The sequence below is a fragment of the Mytilus californianus genome, unplaced genomic scaffold, assembly GCF_021869535.1.
Source record: "Mytilus californianus isolate M0D057914Y unplaced genomic scaffold, xbMytCali1.0.p SCAF_74, whole genome shotgun sequence".
NCBI classification, from domain to species: Eukaryota; Metazoa; Mollusca; class Bivalvia; order Mytilida; family Mytilidae; genus Mytilus; species Mytilus californianus.
The window spans coordinates 1-19,624 of NW_026262728.1; the positions used below are offsets into that span (position 1 = coordinate 1).

The 19,624-nt window shown below is 31.6% G+C and overlaps 1 protein-coding gene across 1 annotated transcript; it reads left to right on the forward strand.

Annotated features, from left to right (window-relative positions):
• Positions 1-2,699: 2,699 nt before the first annotated feature.
• On the forward strand, positions 2,700-16,643 carry LOC127710360 (uncharacterized). The gene is made up of 2 exons (XM_052216153.1): positions 2,700-2,972; positions 3,945-16,643. The coding sequence occupies exons 1-2, from the start codon at positions 2,876-2,878 to the stop codon at positions 4,937-4,939; spliced, it is 1,092 nt and encodes a 363-aa protein (XP_052072113.1). The 5' UTR covers positions 2,700-2,875; the 3' UTR covers positions 4,940-16,643.
• The last annotated feature ends 2,981 nt before the right edge of the window (positions 16,644-19,624 follow it).

The following is a 19,624-nucleotide window of genomic DNA, read 5'->3' on the forward strand; positions in this document are numbered from 1 at the left end:
GATACAAACATTTGGACTAGTGCCTTATGTTTAGATTCATTTATTCATGGGGTTAATCCAGGGATAAAAAAATCATTTCGAATTTATCTGTTAATGCAATAACAATGTGATAGATTTAATCTTAGATGCATGATTTTTTTTCTTAGTTGTTAGTGGCTTTGAACTACTTCAGTAGCTGTCAGTAACTGCGAGTACTCTCAGATCTGTACTTAGTGTCTTTTTGTTGTTTGGATGTACAAGTACCCGGCCAAGTCCACATGTATTTGTAGTATTTGTATTTTTATCCATCTGATGAGTTAAGCCTCTTTCAACTGATTTTTGTCGAGCCTGCGACTTTTGTTGCAGAAAGCTCGACATAGGGATAGTGATCCAGTGGCTACAGCGGCGGCAGCGTTATCTAACTTCTTAAAAGCTTTATATTTTAGAAGGTGGAAGACCTGTATGCTTCATACTTTGTATATAGATGCCTTATGTTATGAAGTTTCCATCTGTCACATGTCCATTGTCCTTGACCTCATTTTCATGGTTCAGTGACTACTTGAAAAAAAGTTAGATTTTTGTAATGATAATTTCTCTCTTACTATGAATAATAGGATAACTATATTTGGTATGTGCGTACCTTGCAAGGTCCTTATGCCCGTCAGCCAGAATTCCCTTAACCTCGACCTCGTTTCATGGATCAGTGAACACGGTTAAGTTTTGGTGGTCAAGTCTATTTCTCAGATACTAGAAGCAATAGGTCTAGCATATTCGGTGTATGGAAGGACTGTAAGGTGTACATGTCCAACTGGCAGGTGTCATCTGACCTTGACCTCATTTTCATGGTTCAGTGATTATAGTTAAGTTTTTGTGTTTTGGTCTGTTTTTCTTATACTGTATGCAATAGGTCTACTGTATTTGGTGTATGGAATGATTGTAAGGTGTACATGTCTAGCTGGCATGTGTCTTCTGACCTTGACCTCATTTTCATGGTTCAGTTGTCAAAGTTAAGTTTTTGAGTTTTTGGTATTTTTTTCTAATACTATATGCAATAGGTCATCTATATTTGGTGTATGGAAATATTTTATGATGTACATGTCAGTCTTGCAGGTTTGACCTTGACCTCATTTTCACGGTTCATTGTTCAGTGTTAAGTTTTTGTGTTTTGGTCTGTTTTTCTAATACTATAAGCAATAGGTCAACTATATTTGTTGTATGGAAGGATTGCAAGCTGTACATGTCTGCCTGGCATGGTTCATCTGACCTTGACCTCATTTTCATGGTTCATTGGTCAATGTTTAGTTTTCTTGGTTAAGCCTGTATCTTAGAAACTATAAACAAAAGGTCAACAATATTTAGTGTATTGAATGATTGTAAGGTGTACATGTATTTCTTGTTTGGTTTATATGACCTTGACCTCATTTTCTTGGATCATGTCAAGTGTTTGTGATAGTTGTAGTAAAGCTTTATATTTAGGACTATCAACATAATATCAATGATTAGTAAAGAAGGCGATACATTTCAGCGTGTGCACTCTTGTTATAGTTCATTCTTATGTTGTACTGTTACACCACTGTCCCAGGTTAGGGGAGGGTTGGGATCCCGCTAGCATGTTTTACCCCGCCACATTCTGTATGTATGTGCCTGTCCCAAGTCAGGAGCCTGTAATTCAGCGGTTGTCGTTTGTTTATGTGTTACATATTTGTTTTTTGTTCATTTTTTGTACATAAATTAGGCCGCTAGTTTTCTCGTTTGAATTGTTTTACATTGTCATTTCGGGGCCTTTTAAAGCTGACTGTGCAGTATGAACTTTGCTCATTGTGGAAGGCTGTACGCTGACCTATAGTTGTTAATTTCTGTGTCATTTGGTCTCTTGTAGAGAGTTGTCTCATTGGCAATCATACCACATCTTCTTTTTTATATATCAATTATGGGAAAGTGTTTTAAACAAGATTTAGGTATGAATCAATGTTTTATATCTTTATTTATCAGCATACCATATTACACTGTTAAAGAGATACATGTACACACAATAAAAATTACATAATGTACATGTTGTATATGTAGTAAATTTGGTTGATTAGTATATTTCTTTTCTCAATAACTATTTATGATCATCATTAAATATAGGACATTTACAAATAGAAAGAAATTCATCTGATATCTCCAGAGTTATACATAAGTATTTCATATTATCACTTGCAATATTATGCCATCTACCAGTCTCAACCTACCTAATGTAATAAAATGTTTCTATCATCTTTAGTTTTTAAATAATATTCCAATTCACAGTTTTCATTATACATACCATATATATAGTTTACAGCTTTTTGTGATAAAAATAAAAAAAGATGTGTGTTTCCTATTACCCTACCCTCCCTATTTTTTAAGCTCAAAAATAGCCTAAAGTTTTTTTGTTGTCATTTTTCAGTTTGCACTTTTAAAGTCAGAATGTCCCTCCCATAGACTCAATGTAATAAAAATTGTAAAATAAAAAAAAAACCTACCTACCTACCCTTTTTTTTTCAAAGATGTAATAGGAAACACACATATTATTTTTTTTTTTTGGCCTTGGATATATTATAAGTCTTTTTTTGGCCAAATTAAATAATAGAAACTTGAGAATATTAATCAACAATTGAATATAAAATACATCTATGATATACTAATTGCAAATACTTCAAAAAAATCATTCATTTGTAGACAGCAATTCACTAAGTACTAAATTCACAGTAAGTGATGTTGTAGTCTACAGTTACTAATTTGAAAAGAAATACTTAAAATTTGTATCCAAAGTAAGTTCTGGTTTCAGTTTATTGTAACATTTTCACTATTTTTTAAAAGATATAAAAGAGCTGTTAAAAGAACTGCTGATCAAAAGGAGAGAGAATGCAGAATGCAGTTGGACTTATTGATGACAGCTGATGGCAAAGAAAATGATCATCTGCCATTACAAGACTTAGACTGCAATGTAGACATGGAAGACAAAAATGGTACCAGAACTTAGTTTACTATTCTTATGTGTTCATAGGGTTAATAATCTTTTTGGACTTGTTGCCTTCAGTTTCTCCATTAATAATTTATTAGCAGTTAATTTAAATGCTGCACAGCGTATATTTAAAAAAAAATGTATAAACATACCACAATGTATTCAATTGCAATAAAATCCATAATCAAGTAGTGCAATAAACAATGTTTTTTGTACAGAGATGAAAAGGCAACAAATTTATCATACATTTTATATTTTTCCTAGGACTCTATGTAGATAGCTTAATATATCATCAGTATTAATTTTGCACATTGGTTAAGGCTGTATGGTACCTATACATGTACTTGTTAATATTTTTTGATGTTTTAATCCCTGTCTACTGCAAACTATTTCTTTAAAATGTTAGTACGAAAATAATGAGATGTGGTATGATTGCCAATAAGACAACTAATCAAACAAACAAACAAACACACACACACACACAAGCTTAATTTACCGCAAAGGAAATTCTAAAAGCAAATGGGACAGACACAAGCTCATTTACAATGGATAAATGTCAATTTTATTCAGAAAATAGACCATGCACTTGTAAAAACAACTTCTTGATATATGACACCAACCTTCATCAGGTTATGCTGTTCCTTGTGACACTTTTCAGTTACTTTGATGTTTATATAGATGGAGTTTAATTCATCCTTTATTAGTATCCAAAAGCTCAAAGTGAATCTGGTTTTCTTAATTGGAAAACTGCAAATTTGATATATAATTTAGACATTTTTATAAAAGTAAAACAAGGAAATGATTTTATAGTACAAGTTACATTATGTTTACAAGCCACACAAAAGTAAATTATTTCAGTAAAAGTCATTTGACCCTTATCATGCTTATGTAATTTAAGAAAAGTTTCAAGTGTCCTTGTTGCCAAATGGAAATGTTTATAGTATTTTTGGTTAATTTATAACTCTTTATATTTCAGGTAAAGGAGATTATGAAAATTGCAGTATATTATTAAAAAATGCCATAAGTGAAAACAAAATCCTAATAGATCAACTTCAACAACTGCAGTTAGAAAAAAATGTTTTAAATAATAAACCACCTTATATGAGGGCTTCTAGTCTATCCCTGGAGAAAACAGAAGAAACAACAAAATTTTATACCGGATTGCCATCTTATACATGTTTTATTTGGTTGGTGAACTTTGTGACCTGTATTTTACCTTCTTCCAATATTTTGAGTTCAGCAGACATTCTTCTTTTGGTTTTAATGAAATTACGTTTAAATTCTCCACATACTGATATCTCATTTCGTTTTGGAGTTTCTCTTAGTTTAGTTACCAATTTAATTGACAGTGTCATCCCTCAATTAGCCCACAAATTAAAATGGTTGATTCATTGGCCAAATAAAGATGATATTTTACGCTCTAGACCAGACTGCTTTAAGGAGGCCTTTCCCAGATGTGTTTCTGTTATTGACTGTACAGAAGTTTATATAGAGACTCCATCAAATTTTACAGCCAGATCTTGTACTTACAGTAACTATAAGCACCACAATACAATTAAGTTTTTAGTCAGTATTGTTCCGTGTGGAAGTATTTCTTTTGTTTCACGTGCATTTGGGGGGAGGACTTCAGATAAATTGATTTCTCTTAAATCTGGTTACCTTGACTTTATACATCATGGTGATGTTGTCCTAGCAGACCGTGGCTTTCTTATTAAAGACGAATTAGCATCGAGAGGGGCTGAATTAATTATACCATCATTTGTAAAGGGAAAAGACCAGCTAAGTGCCTTTGAAGTGGAAAGAAGCCGAAATATTGCACATGTAAGAATTCATGTTGAAAGAGAAATGGAACGACTGAAAAATTTCCGTATTTTGTCTGGAAAGATGTCATTGAATATGGTGCCACATTCTGACAGTATCATGACAATTTGCTCTGCTATTATAAATATGCACCCTAATATTGTTCAATAACAAATTAACACATTTCCCTTGATTATAGGTAAGGCCATTGAAAATTTAATATTGGTTTCCCCTAACACAAGAAAATTTTAAAAGGTCAGCAGGCAAGAAAAACTTTATTTTTCTATTATTGTAGTTCAAAATATCTACCAGACTACAAGAAAAATGTTGACATCATATCTGATCTATATTGTGATGTCACCTACTTTAAACTTGAAGAATGATAAATAAAACATTATTTTGAGAAATGGTCAGACAAGGATCATTTATAGTTTAAGAGCAAGTATTACTGGAGGGTGAAAACAGACCCAACAGACTTTAGGTAAACCAACAATCTTTTTTCCATGGCCTTAAAATTACTAATTTTCATATCTCATCATGTACATAACAACATGTTTCTTGTTGTTTTGTCTAGCCAACATTGACTTTTAAAACAAATTCAATTTTTGATATCTGTATTCAAATTCAAGAAGTTATTGTAGCAAAAATTGCTGAGGCATCACCGAAAGATAATTGTTCTGCAGATTTTTTTGTTCAGCATTATTATTTTTCAATGAATCTTATAAGGTGCTGAAAAATATTGGTGTCTGACATTTAAATAAACAGTAGAAGGAGTATTGTTATTACTAGGTATACTTGTTTTTCATTTACTGTAAAGCTTTTATGAAAAATTGACCATATAACCTATTAAGAAACTCCCTCACTTGATTTTGAGACTTACAACTCTTTACACTTTTTTTTTTGGAATATGCCTTTTGCAGATACATACAATGCACCCATAATCAGAAACGGATTAAGGGTGGGGCAGGGTGTCCCCTCTTTTGTTTGAAAAAATTTGGTTCATTATATAGGAAATCACTGAAGCATGACTGGAGCTGGCCCCTCTAAGGCAGTCAGTGCCCCCTCTTTATGATAATTTCTGGATCCGCCAATGATAATATATTTCAAAAAGATTTTTTTTTATTTTTGTTAAGAATGTATCCTTATCCAGTTTCAGATAAATGTTCAATTTATCTACAAAATTAACAATATCAAATTTATAAAAAAAAATCCAAAATCTTATGAGAACCTCGCAATACACTTGAAGTTGTTATTATGTTAATTTTGGAACAGATTGAAAGACTAAAAAATCGTTGTGAAATTAATTCTGGAAAAAAATATTCTTTTGAAAATATGATGTAAAAATTTTTCAATTATAATGGATAAATGAAAATCCAGAATCCTAAACTAAAATTGTCTAGAAAAAATGTATTCAAGTATTAAGTGGTACACCAAGTGTTATCCATGCTTCAAGAAGAGGTTATTTTGTAAATATGTTTGATGGCACACTACTTCCACAAATTATTTTTTACATTTTGGACAAAGCCACTTTCCCCTTGGTTTCCTTACAATGTTAACACATTGATAATGGAACCATCCAATATCACATGAGTCTCCATCACAAAAAATCATCTTGCCATATTCTGGTTCTTCACACAAGCAATACTTCTCTTTTGTGACGTCATTGACTGAAGTGTTGGCTACTTTATAATCATGTAGCAATTTCCTGGTAAGTAGCTCTGGGATTAATAGCTCTTTAACAAAGTAAGTGCACTTACTTATTAAATGATTACAAAACTCAGGATCCCTGCAAATTCTAACAATAGCAAGCAAAATAACATCATTAGGACTTGTCATTACAACAAAATCACAATAATCAGTGTCATAGACAAACATCTGAAACTGAACCTGAGTGTAATATTTGTGGTTATTTTTCAAGTGTAAGTTTGTGTCCAAACAAAATGTAGGGTCTTGATTTGCAGCTTCTATTGAAGTTTTGTCTTTATGCTTGTGGGGACATTTAATCTCAAGGGTTCCTTGTCCACAACAATTGCATGAAATCACACCATCAGCTGAAGCACCAAGAAAATAATTTTTTTCAGATATCTTCAACCCAGATAATTTACACTCAAAATTTGTATGTTTTTTTTCCATATATTGGATGTAGGCATCTCTGGTTGTTGCTTCATTTTCCAGCCCCCATTTTATGGCCTCTTTTTTACTGAGATCATATGAGTTGTATCCTGCAAGTCTCATGATCAATTTATTAGGATTTGTAGTTGGTCTTAATGTTAAAACCTCATGAGCTTTTGAAGCTGTTATTCGACCTTTTCTGTGTTCAAACCAAAGGGTACTTATATTTTGAGATTCAGTAATTTTGAATAAATTTGCAGATTGAGAAGTTGAGCAATGATAGTTCCTAAAAAGTTGATCTGATTTGTTGATTAATTCCTGTTCAGTTAGTTCTTTATTAATGACATCATAATAACTTGTAAGAGGTCTAGGTAATTTTTCTTCTTTTGTATGTTTAACCTTGACTGATGTTTCTCTAGTTACTTCATCATTCATTGGAGGAATGAGAGAAAAGAATGCAGCATTAGGACACACCTTAGAGAAAGATTCTAACACATCTTTGCCTGGTAATGGATCTTTGCTTGATGGTATAACACATTCCAATTTTTTTTTTCTGTTACTGTTCATAAGGTGCTGTATATCCATAATTGAGCTGACATCAACCTAACAACACAAAGATATCAATTTTTAGCTTACCGGCCCAAAAGGCCAAGTGAGATTTTTCCATCTCTTGGCATCTGTCGTCGTCCATTAACTTTACCACAAATCTCTCTGTAATTACTGGGCCAAATTTAAACAGACTTTTGAGTTATCTTTCCCTTGTTGAGAGTTTTTCGGACTGTTTAAACTCAATTTTAAAGTAAAAACAGTTAAGTAACAGAGTCAAGTATTTATTAAATAATTCTTTTTTTTTTTGTATGCTTTACAGTTTCTGTACATAAATAACTTGAGAAAACCAGTGTTGTATTTTCAACTTATACAAGACTCCAACCTTAATTAAGAATTAATAAGTGTTATCACTCTTTGTACACCTGATATAGACTACACTTGATAACTTTGTATAGTTTATTGTACATGTATTATTGTCTTATTAATCATTATAATCAGTTGAAAGATTTGCAAGTGTTTGTGAATAAGTTATATATTTTTTTCATGCTTGTAATGATTCATTTGTTTAATAAGTTTATTGTAAAGTTGAAGTGACATAACTTTTTGTATGCTTTACAGTTTCTGTATATAAATAACTTGAGAAAACCAGTCTTGTATTTTCAATTTTATATACAACACTCCAACCTTAATTAAGAACTAATAAAAGTTATCTCTATTTGTACACCTGATATAGACTACACTTGATAACTATGTATAGTTTATTATACATGTATTATTGTCTTATTGTCTTATTAATCATTATAATCAGTTGAAAGATTTGCAAGTGTTTGTGAATAAGTTATTTTTTTTTTCAATGCTTGTAATGAGCCATTCGTTTAATAAGTTTATTGTAAAGTTGAATTGACATGACTTTTTTTTCATGCTTGTAATGAGTCATTGGTTTGATAATGTTACAAAATATCATATAATAGGAATTGTATAAATTCTATGAAATAAAGTTTACACAAAATTTGATAATTTGTTAAGTGTGTAAAGTTATCACCAGTCAAGAAAAGCATGTAATTTTTATCCATAAAATGTTATGACGTTGTAAGAATATATAGGTGTCATTTCAGAAGACATTTGTTTTCCAGACAATAACTTGAGTAAAGGTGAACAGATCTCTATAAAATTGTACCACAAGGTACCATACCAAAAAAAAAAGTAGTTGGGATTGATATTGGGCCCAGTTTTCAAGTTGGTCCAAATTGGGGTCCAAAATTAAACTTTGTTTGATTTCAACAAAAATTGAATATATGGGGTTCTTTGATATGCTGAATCTAACCATGTATTTAGATTTTTTATTTGTGGACCCCACTATCAAATTGGTTCATATTGAGGTCAAAAGGGTCCAAAATTAAACTTTGTTTGATTTCATCAAAAATTGAATTATTGGGGTTCTTTGATATGCCAAATCTAACCGTGTTTTTAGATTTTTAATTTTGGGTCCCGTTTTTTAAATTGGTCTACATTAAGGTCCAAAGGGTCCAAAATTAAACTTAGTTTGATTTTAACAAAAATTGAATTCTTGGGGTTCTTTGATATGCTGAATCTAAACATGTGTTTAGATTTTTGATTATGGGCCCAGTTTTCAAGTTTGTCCAAGTTGGGGTCCAAAATTAAACTTTTTTTGATTTCGACAAAAATTGAATATATGGGGTTCTTTGATATGCTGAATCTAACCATGTTTTTAGATTTTTTATCTGTGCGCCCCGCTATCAAATTGGTTCATATTGAGGTCAAAAGGGTCCAAAATTAAACTTTGTTTGATTTCATCAAAAATTGAATTATTGGGGTTCTTTGATATGCCAAATCTAACCGTGTTTTTAGATTTTTAATTTTGGGTCCCGTTTTTTAAATTGGTCTACATTAAGGTCCAAAGGGTCCAAAATTAAACTTAGTTTGATTTTAACAAAAATTGAATTCTTGGGGTTCTTTGATATGCTGAATCTAAACATGTGTTTAGATTTTTGATTATGGGCCCAGTTTTCAAGTTTGTCCAAGTTGGGGTCCAAAATTAAACTTTTTTTGATTTCAACAAAAATTGAATATATGGGGTTCTTTGATATGCTGAATCTAACCATGTATTTAGATTTTTTATCTGTGCGCCCCGCTATCAAATTGGTTCATATTGAGGTCAAAAGGGTCCAAAATTAAACTTTGTTTGATTTCATCAAAAATTGAATTATTGGGGTTCTTTGATATTCCAAATCTAACCGTGTATTTAGATTTTTGATTTTGGGTCCAGTTTTCAAATTGGTCTACATTAAGGTCCAAAGGGTCCAAAATTAAACTTTGTTTGATTTTAACAAAAATTGAATATATGGGGTTCTTTGATATGCTGAATCTAAACATGTATTTAGATTTTTGATTTTTGGCCCAGTTTTCAAGTTGGTCCAAATTGGGGTCCAAAATTAAACTTTGTTTTATTTCAACAAAAATTGAATATATGGGGTTCTTTGATATGCTGAATCTAACCATGTATTTAGATTTTTTATTTGTGGACCCTGCTATCAAATTGGTTCATATTGAGGTCAAAAGGGTCCAAAATTAAACTTTGTTTGATTTCATCAAAAATTGAATTATTGGGGTTCTTTGATATTCCAAATCTAACCGTGTATTTAGATTTTTAATTTTGGGTCCCGTTTTTTAAATTGGTCTACATCAAGGTCCAAAGGGTCCAAAATTAAACTTAGTTTGATTTTAACAAAAATTGAATTCTTGGGGTTCTTTGATATGCTGAATCTAAACATGTGTTTAGATTTTTGATTATGGGCCCAGTTTTCAAGTTTGTCCAAGTTGGGGTCCAAAATTAAACTTTTTTTGATTTCAACAAAAATTGAATATATGGGGTTCTTTGATATGCTGAATCTAACCATGTATTTTGATTTTGGACATTGGACCATAATAGGTAAATTAAAAAAAATCAAATTCTTAGACCACATTTTTTCTGTGTCAGAAACCTATGCTGTGTCAAATATTTAATCACAATACAAATTCAGAGCTGTACCAAGCTTGAATGTTGTGTCCATACTTGCCCCAACTGTTCAGGGTTCGACCTCTGCAGTCGTATCAAGCTGCGCCCAGCGGAGCATTTTATTTATTGGTTTATGTAAATAAGTTTGAGTTATTTGTTTTGAAAAGTGATGTGTTTAATTGATAGATATAAAATCATATCTAATTTTAGAGATTTATGAGTGGTTAAGTCATATCTAATTTTAGAAAATTATTTTGTTGTTTTGTTACTGGTTCATGGAAATAAATTTGAGTTTTATCTTGTAAACAGTCGAGATCCCCACCCCAAAACTGTATATATTCTTGTATGGGACAATAAAACAAATGAAACGAAATATTGGGGGAGCTTTTCATTATTAATAAGATAATACCACATTGAGGTCCAAATGGTCCTAAATTAAACTTTTGTTTAATTTCATCAAATATTGAATTCTTTGGTTCTTTGATATGCTGATTCTAACAATGTTTGAGTGTTAAATCATATCTAATTTTATAGAACTTAGTCATCACTGGTTGTTGTTATTATATTATTGATTATAATTTGAAACATTGCATCATATCTTATTTTAGAGAACTATTTATCCAGTTTGAGTTATTTCCATTTGCACGGAAAATATCATGGATAAAATTAACCTGTGTTTCATTTCAACATAAATTAAATATATATATAGGGTTCTTTCAAATGCTGAATCTAAACTCTATTTAAATATTAGATTTTTAGGCCCAGTTTTCAAGTTGGTCCAAATCAGGGTCCAAAATTAAACTTTGTTCGATTCGACAAAAATTGAATTTATGGGGTTCTTTGAAATGCTGAATCTAACCATGTATTGAGAGATTTTGGATTGTGGGCTCCTTTATCAAATTGGTCCACATTGAGGTCCAAAGGGTCCTAGATTAAACTTTTGTCTGATTTCATCAAAAATTGAATTCTTGGGTTTCTTTGATATGCTGATTCTAATATGTACTTAGATTTTGGATATTGGACCATAATAGGTATTTAAATGTCCAATTTCAAATATATCAGTTCTTTGACTACATTCATTTTGTGTCACAAACCTATGATGTGTCAAATATTCAATCACAATCCAAATTCAGAGCTGTTTTAAGTTTAAATGTAGTGTCCATACTTGCTAAACTGTTCAGGGTTAGACCTCTGCATGAAAAACTGGTTTGCTGTCTCTCTGACAACCTCTTGTTAAGACTTGGTATAAATTTCTTTTTTTGGGACCAATTTCAAGGCGGTTGATAATTCAAAGTTTTTAATTCGTGGGATTCTTTAATATGCTAAATCAAACTATGTATTTGGATTTGATATATTTGGGCCTGGTTTTCAAATTGTTCCTTATTGAGGTCCAAAGTGTCCAAAATTTTACTTTATTTGATTTTATCAAAGTAGAAGTTTTTGAGTGCTTTATTTTTATGCCCCCGCCGTAGCGGATGGGGCATTAAGTTTAACCAATGTCTGTCTATACATATGTCCGTCCGTACGTCCCGAAATTGGTTTCCGTTCTCTTACTTAATTTGTCTCAACCAAATATTATAAAACTTATACACAATGATTTTAACCACAAACCATAGATGAAGTTTGAATTTGGGTAGCGTCATTCATACCTTTCTGGAGTTATGCCCCTTTAAAAATGGAAAAATTGCTGAATTTTTCGTTTCCGTTCTCTATCTTAAGTTTACCTCATCCAAATGTTACGAAACTTATACATAATTTTAATTACCACAAAACACAGATCAAGTTTGAATTTGGGTGGCGTCACCTTTACAATTCTAGGGTTATGCCCCTTTATAAATGAAAAAATTACAAAATTTTTAGTTTCCGTTCTCTAACTTAAGTTTGCCCCAACCAAACATTATGAAACCTATACATGATACTTATTACCACAAAACTCAGAATTTTTTTCCCCTACATACCTTTATATAAATTTTTTTCGGAGACAAGTGCCTGTGTTTATGTTCTCTAACTTAAGTTGCCTCAACCAAATGTTATGAAACTTATACACAATGCTCATTACCACAAAACACAGATCAAGTTGAATTTTGGTAGCGTCACTTTAACCATTATCGAGTTATGCCCCTTTATAAATCCAAAAATTGCAAAATTTTTAGTTTCCGTTCTGTAACTTAAGTTTGCCCCAACCAAACATTATGAAACCTATACATGATACTTATTACCACAAAACTCAGATCTGGTACAAATTTGGGTAGGGTCATTTTTATATGACCGCAAAAAAATTTTGAGGTCGTATATTGGTATGACGTTGGCGTCGTCGTCGTACGGCGTCGTCGTCCGAATACACAATGGTTTTCGCACTCTAACTTTAGTTTAAGTGAATTGATCTCTATGAAATTTTACCATAAGGTTCAATACCACAATAGGAAGGTGGGGATTGATTTTGGGGGTTATGGTACCAACAGTTAAGGAATTAGGGGCCGAAAATAAGCATTTTTGTAACTTCCAGACATAACTTGTGTGTTAGCATATGGATCTCTTTGACATTGTACCACAAGATTCCATATCACAAAGGGTCAATGCTGGGATTGATTTTGGGGTTAATTGCCTCAAAATTTTAGGAAGAAGGGGCCAAAAGGGGGCAAAAAACAAGCATTTTTCTAGTTTCATGACAATAACTTGTGTGTAAGTGTATGGATCTTTCTGAAATTTTACTACAAGGTTCCATTTCACAAAGGGAAAGCTGGAATTGAGTGTTGTGGTAATTGCCCAAAACGTTTAGTAATAAGGGGCCTAAAAAAGGGTTTAAAATAAGCATTTTTTAGTTTCTAGACAATAACTTGTGTTCAAGTGTATGGATCTCTCTAAAATTGTACTACAAGGTACCATACCACAAAGGCAAGGCTGTTATTGAGCTTGGTTTGGGGGGAAAGGGGGGGTGGGGGTGATGAATCATAAGGGGGGCGGGGGTCAAAAAAGGGGTAATTTTTTTTTTTCCTTTTTTTTTTGTTTAAAATTTACATTTTAAGTTAGTTATTTTTTTTCACGAAGAGAAAGTAGGAATTGAGTTTTGGGGTTAATTGCTCAAACATTTATGAATAAGGGGCCAAAGATTGGTCAAAAATAAGGATTTTTTTAGTTTGCAACAAAAACTTGTGTTCAAGTGTATGGATCTCTGTGAAATTGTATTGCAATGTACCATACCACAAATTGAAGGTTGTGATTGAGGTGGGGGATGATGAATCAAAAGGGGGTTGAAAAAATGTGTGGGAGGTAGGATTTTTTTTTTTCCTTTTTTTTTCTTTAAAATTTTCCATTTAAAGATGGTTGTTTCAGATTTATATATGAAAGAAAATAATAATGATACGGTTATATATCATGAGGAATTGAAATTTAAAATTATGTATATTGGAAATTTAATTACATTGGAAAGTAATAATTGGCTTTGGGGGGGTGGGGGTTATGGCTCTAATGTTTAAGGAATAAGGGGAAAAAAGGTTAAAAAACAAGGGTTTCCATTTTAATAGACAAATAATTGAGTAAAGAACATTATTTAAAAGCAGTGTAAGGTTGGTAATTCAAACTCATTTAAATATCTCATCTACACTGCTTTTGAATTATGTAAATTGGAAATTTGCCAATAACTTTATTGTTAATAATTGCATTGGAAATTTGCCAACAATTTTAGTGTAATAAACTTCATTGGAAATTTGCCAATATAAAATTTTGCTGATGAAGGTTTTTTGTTTACCTTTAGCCTTGACTATGAAGTCATTTTCTATTTTTATAGCCTTATGATGTAGTTGAATTATTTAATACTTTTATGATGTGTTTAAATGGGGTTTTATCATGTTTATGGTTGCAAATTTATTGTTTTAGTATAATAAACTCCATTTAAAATTTGCCAATAAAAAAAAATTTTGTTTATTTTTAGCTATAATTATGATGTCATTTTCTATTTTACTTTTATGGTTGCAAAGAAATTTTTATTTTTAGATATTACTGTTAAATGATGCTGATTAAGGTTTTTGCTATGTTTAGCCATGACTATGATGTCATTTTCTATTTTAATATCTGTTATGATGTATTTAAATGGGCTTTTATGGTTACAAAGGAATTTTATTTTTAGATATTACTATAAAATGTTGCTGATGCTGATTAAGGATTTTGTTTATTTTTAGCCATGACTATGATGTCATTTTCTATTTTAATACCTTTATGATGTAATATCCATTTTTAGATATTACTGTTAAATGATGCTGATTAAGGGTTTTTAGCTATGTTTAGCCATGACTATGATGTCATTTTCTATTTTAATATCTTTATGATGTATTTAAATGGGCTTTTATGGTTACAAAGGAATTTTATTTTTAGATATTACTTTAAATGTTGCTGATTAAGGATTTTTGTTTATTTTTAGCCATGACTATGATGTCACTTTCTATTTTAATACCTTTATGATGTATTTAAATGGGCTCCCATGTATTTAGATTTTTGATTATTTATACATGTTACCAAATTGGTCCACATTGAACAAAAACGGTCCAAATTTCAACTTTATTACATTACATCAAACATTGAATTCTACATATTCTTTGATATATTGAAATTAACAAACAATTTAGTTTATGGATATTCCACCATAATAGGTAAATTAAATTTTTTCCAGTTCTTACACCACATTCATCCTGTGTCAGAAACCTATGCTGTGTCAAATATTTAATGACAATCCAAAGTCATAGCTGTATCAAGCTTGAATTTTGTGTCCATACTTGCCCCAACTGTTCAGGGTTCGACCTCTGCGGTCGTATCAAGCTGCGCCCCAGCGAAGCATTTTATTATTATTTTTGAGTTATGTCCCTTTATAATGTTGTATGCAAGTGGGGCATCATCTGTGTCCATGGGGACACATTTTCCTTTTTTATGCCCCCACCGTAGCGTAGGAGCATTAAGTTTTACCCTTGTCCGTCTGTACGTACGTACGTCCCAAAGTTGTTTCCGTTCTCTAACTTTAGTTTGCCTCAACCAAATGTTAAGAAACTTAAACACAATGCTTATTACCACTAAATACAGATCAAGTTTGAATTTTGGTGGCGTCACTTTTACCGTTTTAGAGTTATGCCCCTTTACAAATGAAAAAATTGCTAACTTTTTCGTTTCCATTCTCTTACTTAAGTTTGCCTCAAACAAATAATATGAAACTTATACACAATGCTTATCAACACAATATACAGATCAAGTTTGAATTTTGGTGCAGTCACTTTTACTGTTCTAGAGTTATGCCCTTTACGAATGGAAAAATTGCTAAATTTTTCATTTTTTTTCTAAATATCAAGTAATTTTTAAAATTGGAGTTATCTTCCTTTGTACAATATTATAGTTGAATCAACTACAATCAATGCTTTATACGATGCAATGTTTAATTTTGCCTTCCACTGATAAATTAAAGCAATTTTTATCCTTCATTCCTAAAAATATTTCATAGTCTACTTTGAAAATTGGAGTTATCTTTCTTTGTGCATAATATTCAATTTTACTTCCTACTGATAAATTAAAGCAATCTTTATCCTTCATTCCTAAAAATATTTCATCGTCTTCTTTGAAAATTGGAGTTATCTTTCTTTGTGCATAATGGTAGTTAAATCAACTACAACCAATGCTTTATACAATGCAATATTCAATTTTACTTCCTACTGATAAATTAAAGCAATCTTTACCATTCAGTGCTTACAAGCTGTTTGATTACCGTTCTAGGGTTATGCCCCCTTTACAAAAAAAAAAATTGCTGAATTTTTCGTTTCCATTCTCTAAACTTATACGCAATGCTTATTACTACATAATACAGATTAAGTACGAAATTTGGTGGTGTCACTTTTACCATTCTTGAGTTATGTCCCCATATAAACATAAAAATTGCTGAATTTTTTGTTTCCGTTCTCTAACTTTAGTTTGTCTCAACCAAATGTTATAAAACATATACACAACCTTTCTAGAGTTATGCGTGTTTACAAATAGAAAAATTGCTGAATTTTTATTTTATCAATATTTTCATTACCAAATGATTAAGTTGAATAATCATTAAATGGTTTGAGTGAGAGAAGAAAGTGTGGAATTATTGATGGTTACATAGTAAAGAAGTGATGTTGTTATGAATTGTTTGAATATTGTATACAATTTTTAATAATCAACATCAGAAAATAGTGTGCGTATTTATTTATTTACTGGAAAACTAACAAAATCAGGGTCACAACTCAACCAATCAGTATCATCTATTATGTGATACATAGCATTTCCACCACAGTATTGTTTTTTTTTAGTGTAGATCAAAAATACTCAAAGAAGAAGTCCAACTCCTATATTATAAATTATACCTGTTTTCTAAAAACTTTGTTCCATTTACATTCTTCACTAGTAACTGATTTTTGTGTCACACCATATCTAACTCCTAACTCTATTTTAAACAGAACTGCAGCAATGTGACTGCACATTTCTCCCAATCTGAATTAAATGTAATAAAGCATATCTAGTATTTGCCACAGTATTCGGTATAAAGCAATCCCCAGTCAACATATATTGTACTATCTAAAATATTAAGGAGATGTGGTATGATTGCCAATGAGAAAGCTATCCACCAGAGTTCAAATGACGTGGATATTTTTCCTAAATTTGCTTTTGTTTAGTTTCTATGCTACTTGTTCAGAAGACCATTATGTAATTAAAAAAAAATGCATTCTTCGTGTGAAATGTCCAATTTGGTTAGGTCAAATTTAACTGTAGAAAGGTGTATTTTCTGCCTCTAGACATATTGTAATTTTTCAGTCATATCCTAACACATTATATTGATATGAATAAAAGGAGATATGGGAAACAAAATCAATGAGACAGCAAACCAAATGACAAAAGTAATCAAAAGGCATCTAGAGAGCTACATACATTTTTATGCCCAAATTATGGGCATAATTTTTTTCGGTCTGTGCGCCCATCCGTTCCAGTTCAGGTTAAAGTTTTTGGTCAAGTTAGTTTTTAAAGAAGTTGAGGTCCAATCAACTTGAAACTTAGCACACATGTTCCCTAAGATATGAGAATTATAATGCCGAATTAGTGTTTTGACACCAATTTCACGGTCCAGTAGTGTGAGTGGGGCATCTGTTTACTATGGACAGATTCTTGTTTTAAATATACATGTTTAATTGAGGTCTGGAGCTGGCATGTCAGTAACTGCTAGTAGTCTGTTGTTATTTATGTATTATTGTCATTTTGTTTATTTTCTTTTGTTTCCTATTCTGACATCGGACTCGGACTTCTCTTGAACTGAGCGTACTGTTGTACGTTTTTTTAGAGGGAAGGTTGAGATCTCAAAAAACATGTTTAACCCCGCCGCATTTTTGCGCCTGTCCCAAGTCAGGAGCCTCTGGCCTTTGTTAGTCTTGTATCATTTTTAATTTTAGTTTCTTGTGTATAATTTGGAGTTTAGTATGACGTCCATTATCACTGAACTAGTTTACATATTTGTTTAGGGGCCAGCTGAAGGACGCCTCCGGGTGCGGGAGTTTCTCGCTGCATTGAAGACCCATTGGTTGCCTTCGACTGTTTTCTGCTCTATGGTCGGGTTGTTGTCTCTTTGACACATTCCCCATTTCCATTCCCAATTTTATGTAAAAGAAAGGCATCTATACTATATATATGCATTGCTATAAATTGTCTAAGAATAAAACAACATTAAGGTCCAATTCATTTAATATAATGAATATTATGTTTGAAGAAAGATATCTTGACTTTTTGTCAGACAGAAAGCAGTAACAAGCATACATTATATATTGATTTGTATGACTATAAATATCATTAGGAACATCAGTCCCAATGTAACCCGTGTTTTACCATTCCATGTGAATGAATTTGGCTAGAAATCATGAAACAAAGGGTAAGAGTTCCATATGGCCCCCACCATACTAAAAGAACACAATAATGTATTACAGTTTATTACGTGGGGGTGCCATATTGAACTCTTTCCAAACAAATGATATCATCATGATCATATGAAAGCTGGACATGATTTGAATTGGAAAGAGCTTATATTTTGCTCATTGATTTCAAGTAAAACAAAAATTTTGGAATATGATTTCTTATGTTTGTTACAAATATCTGACCTGAAGTACTGTAATGATGCTTAAAAACAATAAAAATGATTGTATTTCATGTGCAAATGAAGAATATTTCAAAGATCTACATTTGACTGATACATTGTAAGCCATTTAAATTGCATTTGTTTTAATATTATTCATAATGGAGTAATGCCCAAGTGGGTCATTAAAAAAATAAGTTGAGCAATTTTTCAAAATGAATAAAATTGATTGATTGATTGATTGTTGGTTCCTTAATGTCCAGTGGCAAATATTTCATGCATATTCAGGACGAAAATAAAATTTAGAGATAACTGTATTGTATTGTAATCTTTGCGGACGTCCATCGGTAGTTTTACTGTCGCTAATATATTTTACCTGGTGACGCGTAGCTGAGGCTGGTAAACAGATATTTGCGACAGTAAAACTGCGGATGGATGTCCGCAAAGCTTCAAATACAATACAGTTATCTTTATTCAAATGCAAAATAAACAAGTCATTCAAGTTTAGTCATTATTTCAGTGTAAAATATTCATTAAACGAAAATTCCGCGAATGATATGACATGTATCTTCTTTGGTGCCTAAAGTAGGTGACATCATAGGTATGCTTCCAGCATCAAACGCAAACACCGGACGTTTTCTAACTTCTTGTCCGCTTCAGAATGTAATAAAACTTGATAAAAAGAATGCGGGAATTTCTCGCTGCATTGAAGACCTGTTGGTGACCTTCTGCTGTTGTCTGTTCTATGGTCGGGTTGTTGTCTCTTTGACACATTCCCCATTTCCATTCTCAATTTTATTCTAAATGCAAAATGTTAGTTTTTTTGGCTTATTATTGAAGAAATCACATGTCAATACATTCCGGTATCCAAATGTCTGTTTCCTTAGTTACAGACAGGGAAATAGAGAATTTTACACTCATTGTCATCCAATCAGAACCATTGATACAAAATAATTGCATTAGAATAAAATTTATACCCAAATTAACCATACCCTGCTAGACATGTACAATGTGCACAATAAATGTCTGCTGTATCTTTAGCTAGGCAGACCCAAGGTTG

Excerpts from the sequence above, each read along its gene's own strand:
- LOC127710360 (XM_052216153.1), top strand. The coding sequence starts at position 2,876 with ATGCAGTTGGACTTATTGATGACAGCTGATGGCAAAGAAAATGATCAT. Across the intron at positions 2,973-3,944 it reads AGACATGGAAGACAAAAATG|GTAAAGGAGATTATGAAAAT; the intron begins GTACCAGAACTT and ends TTTATATTTCAG.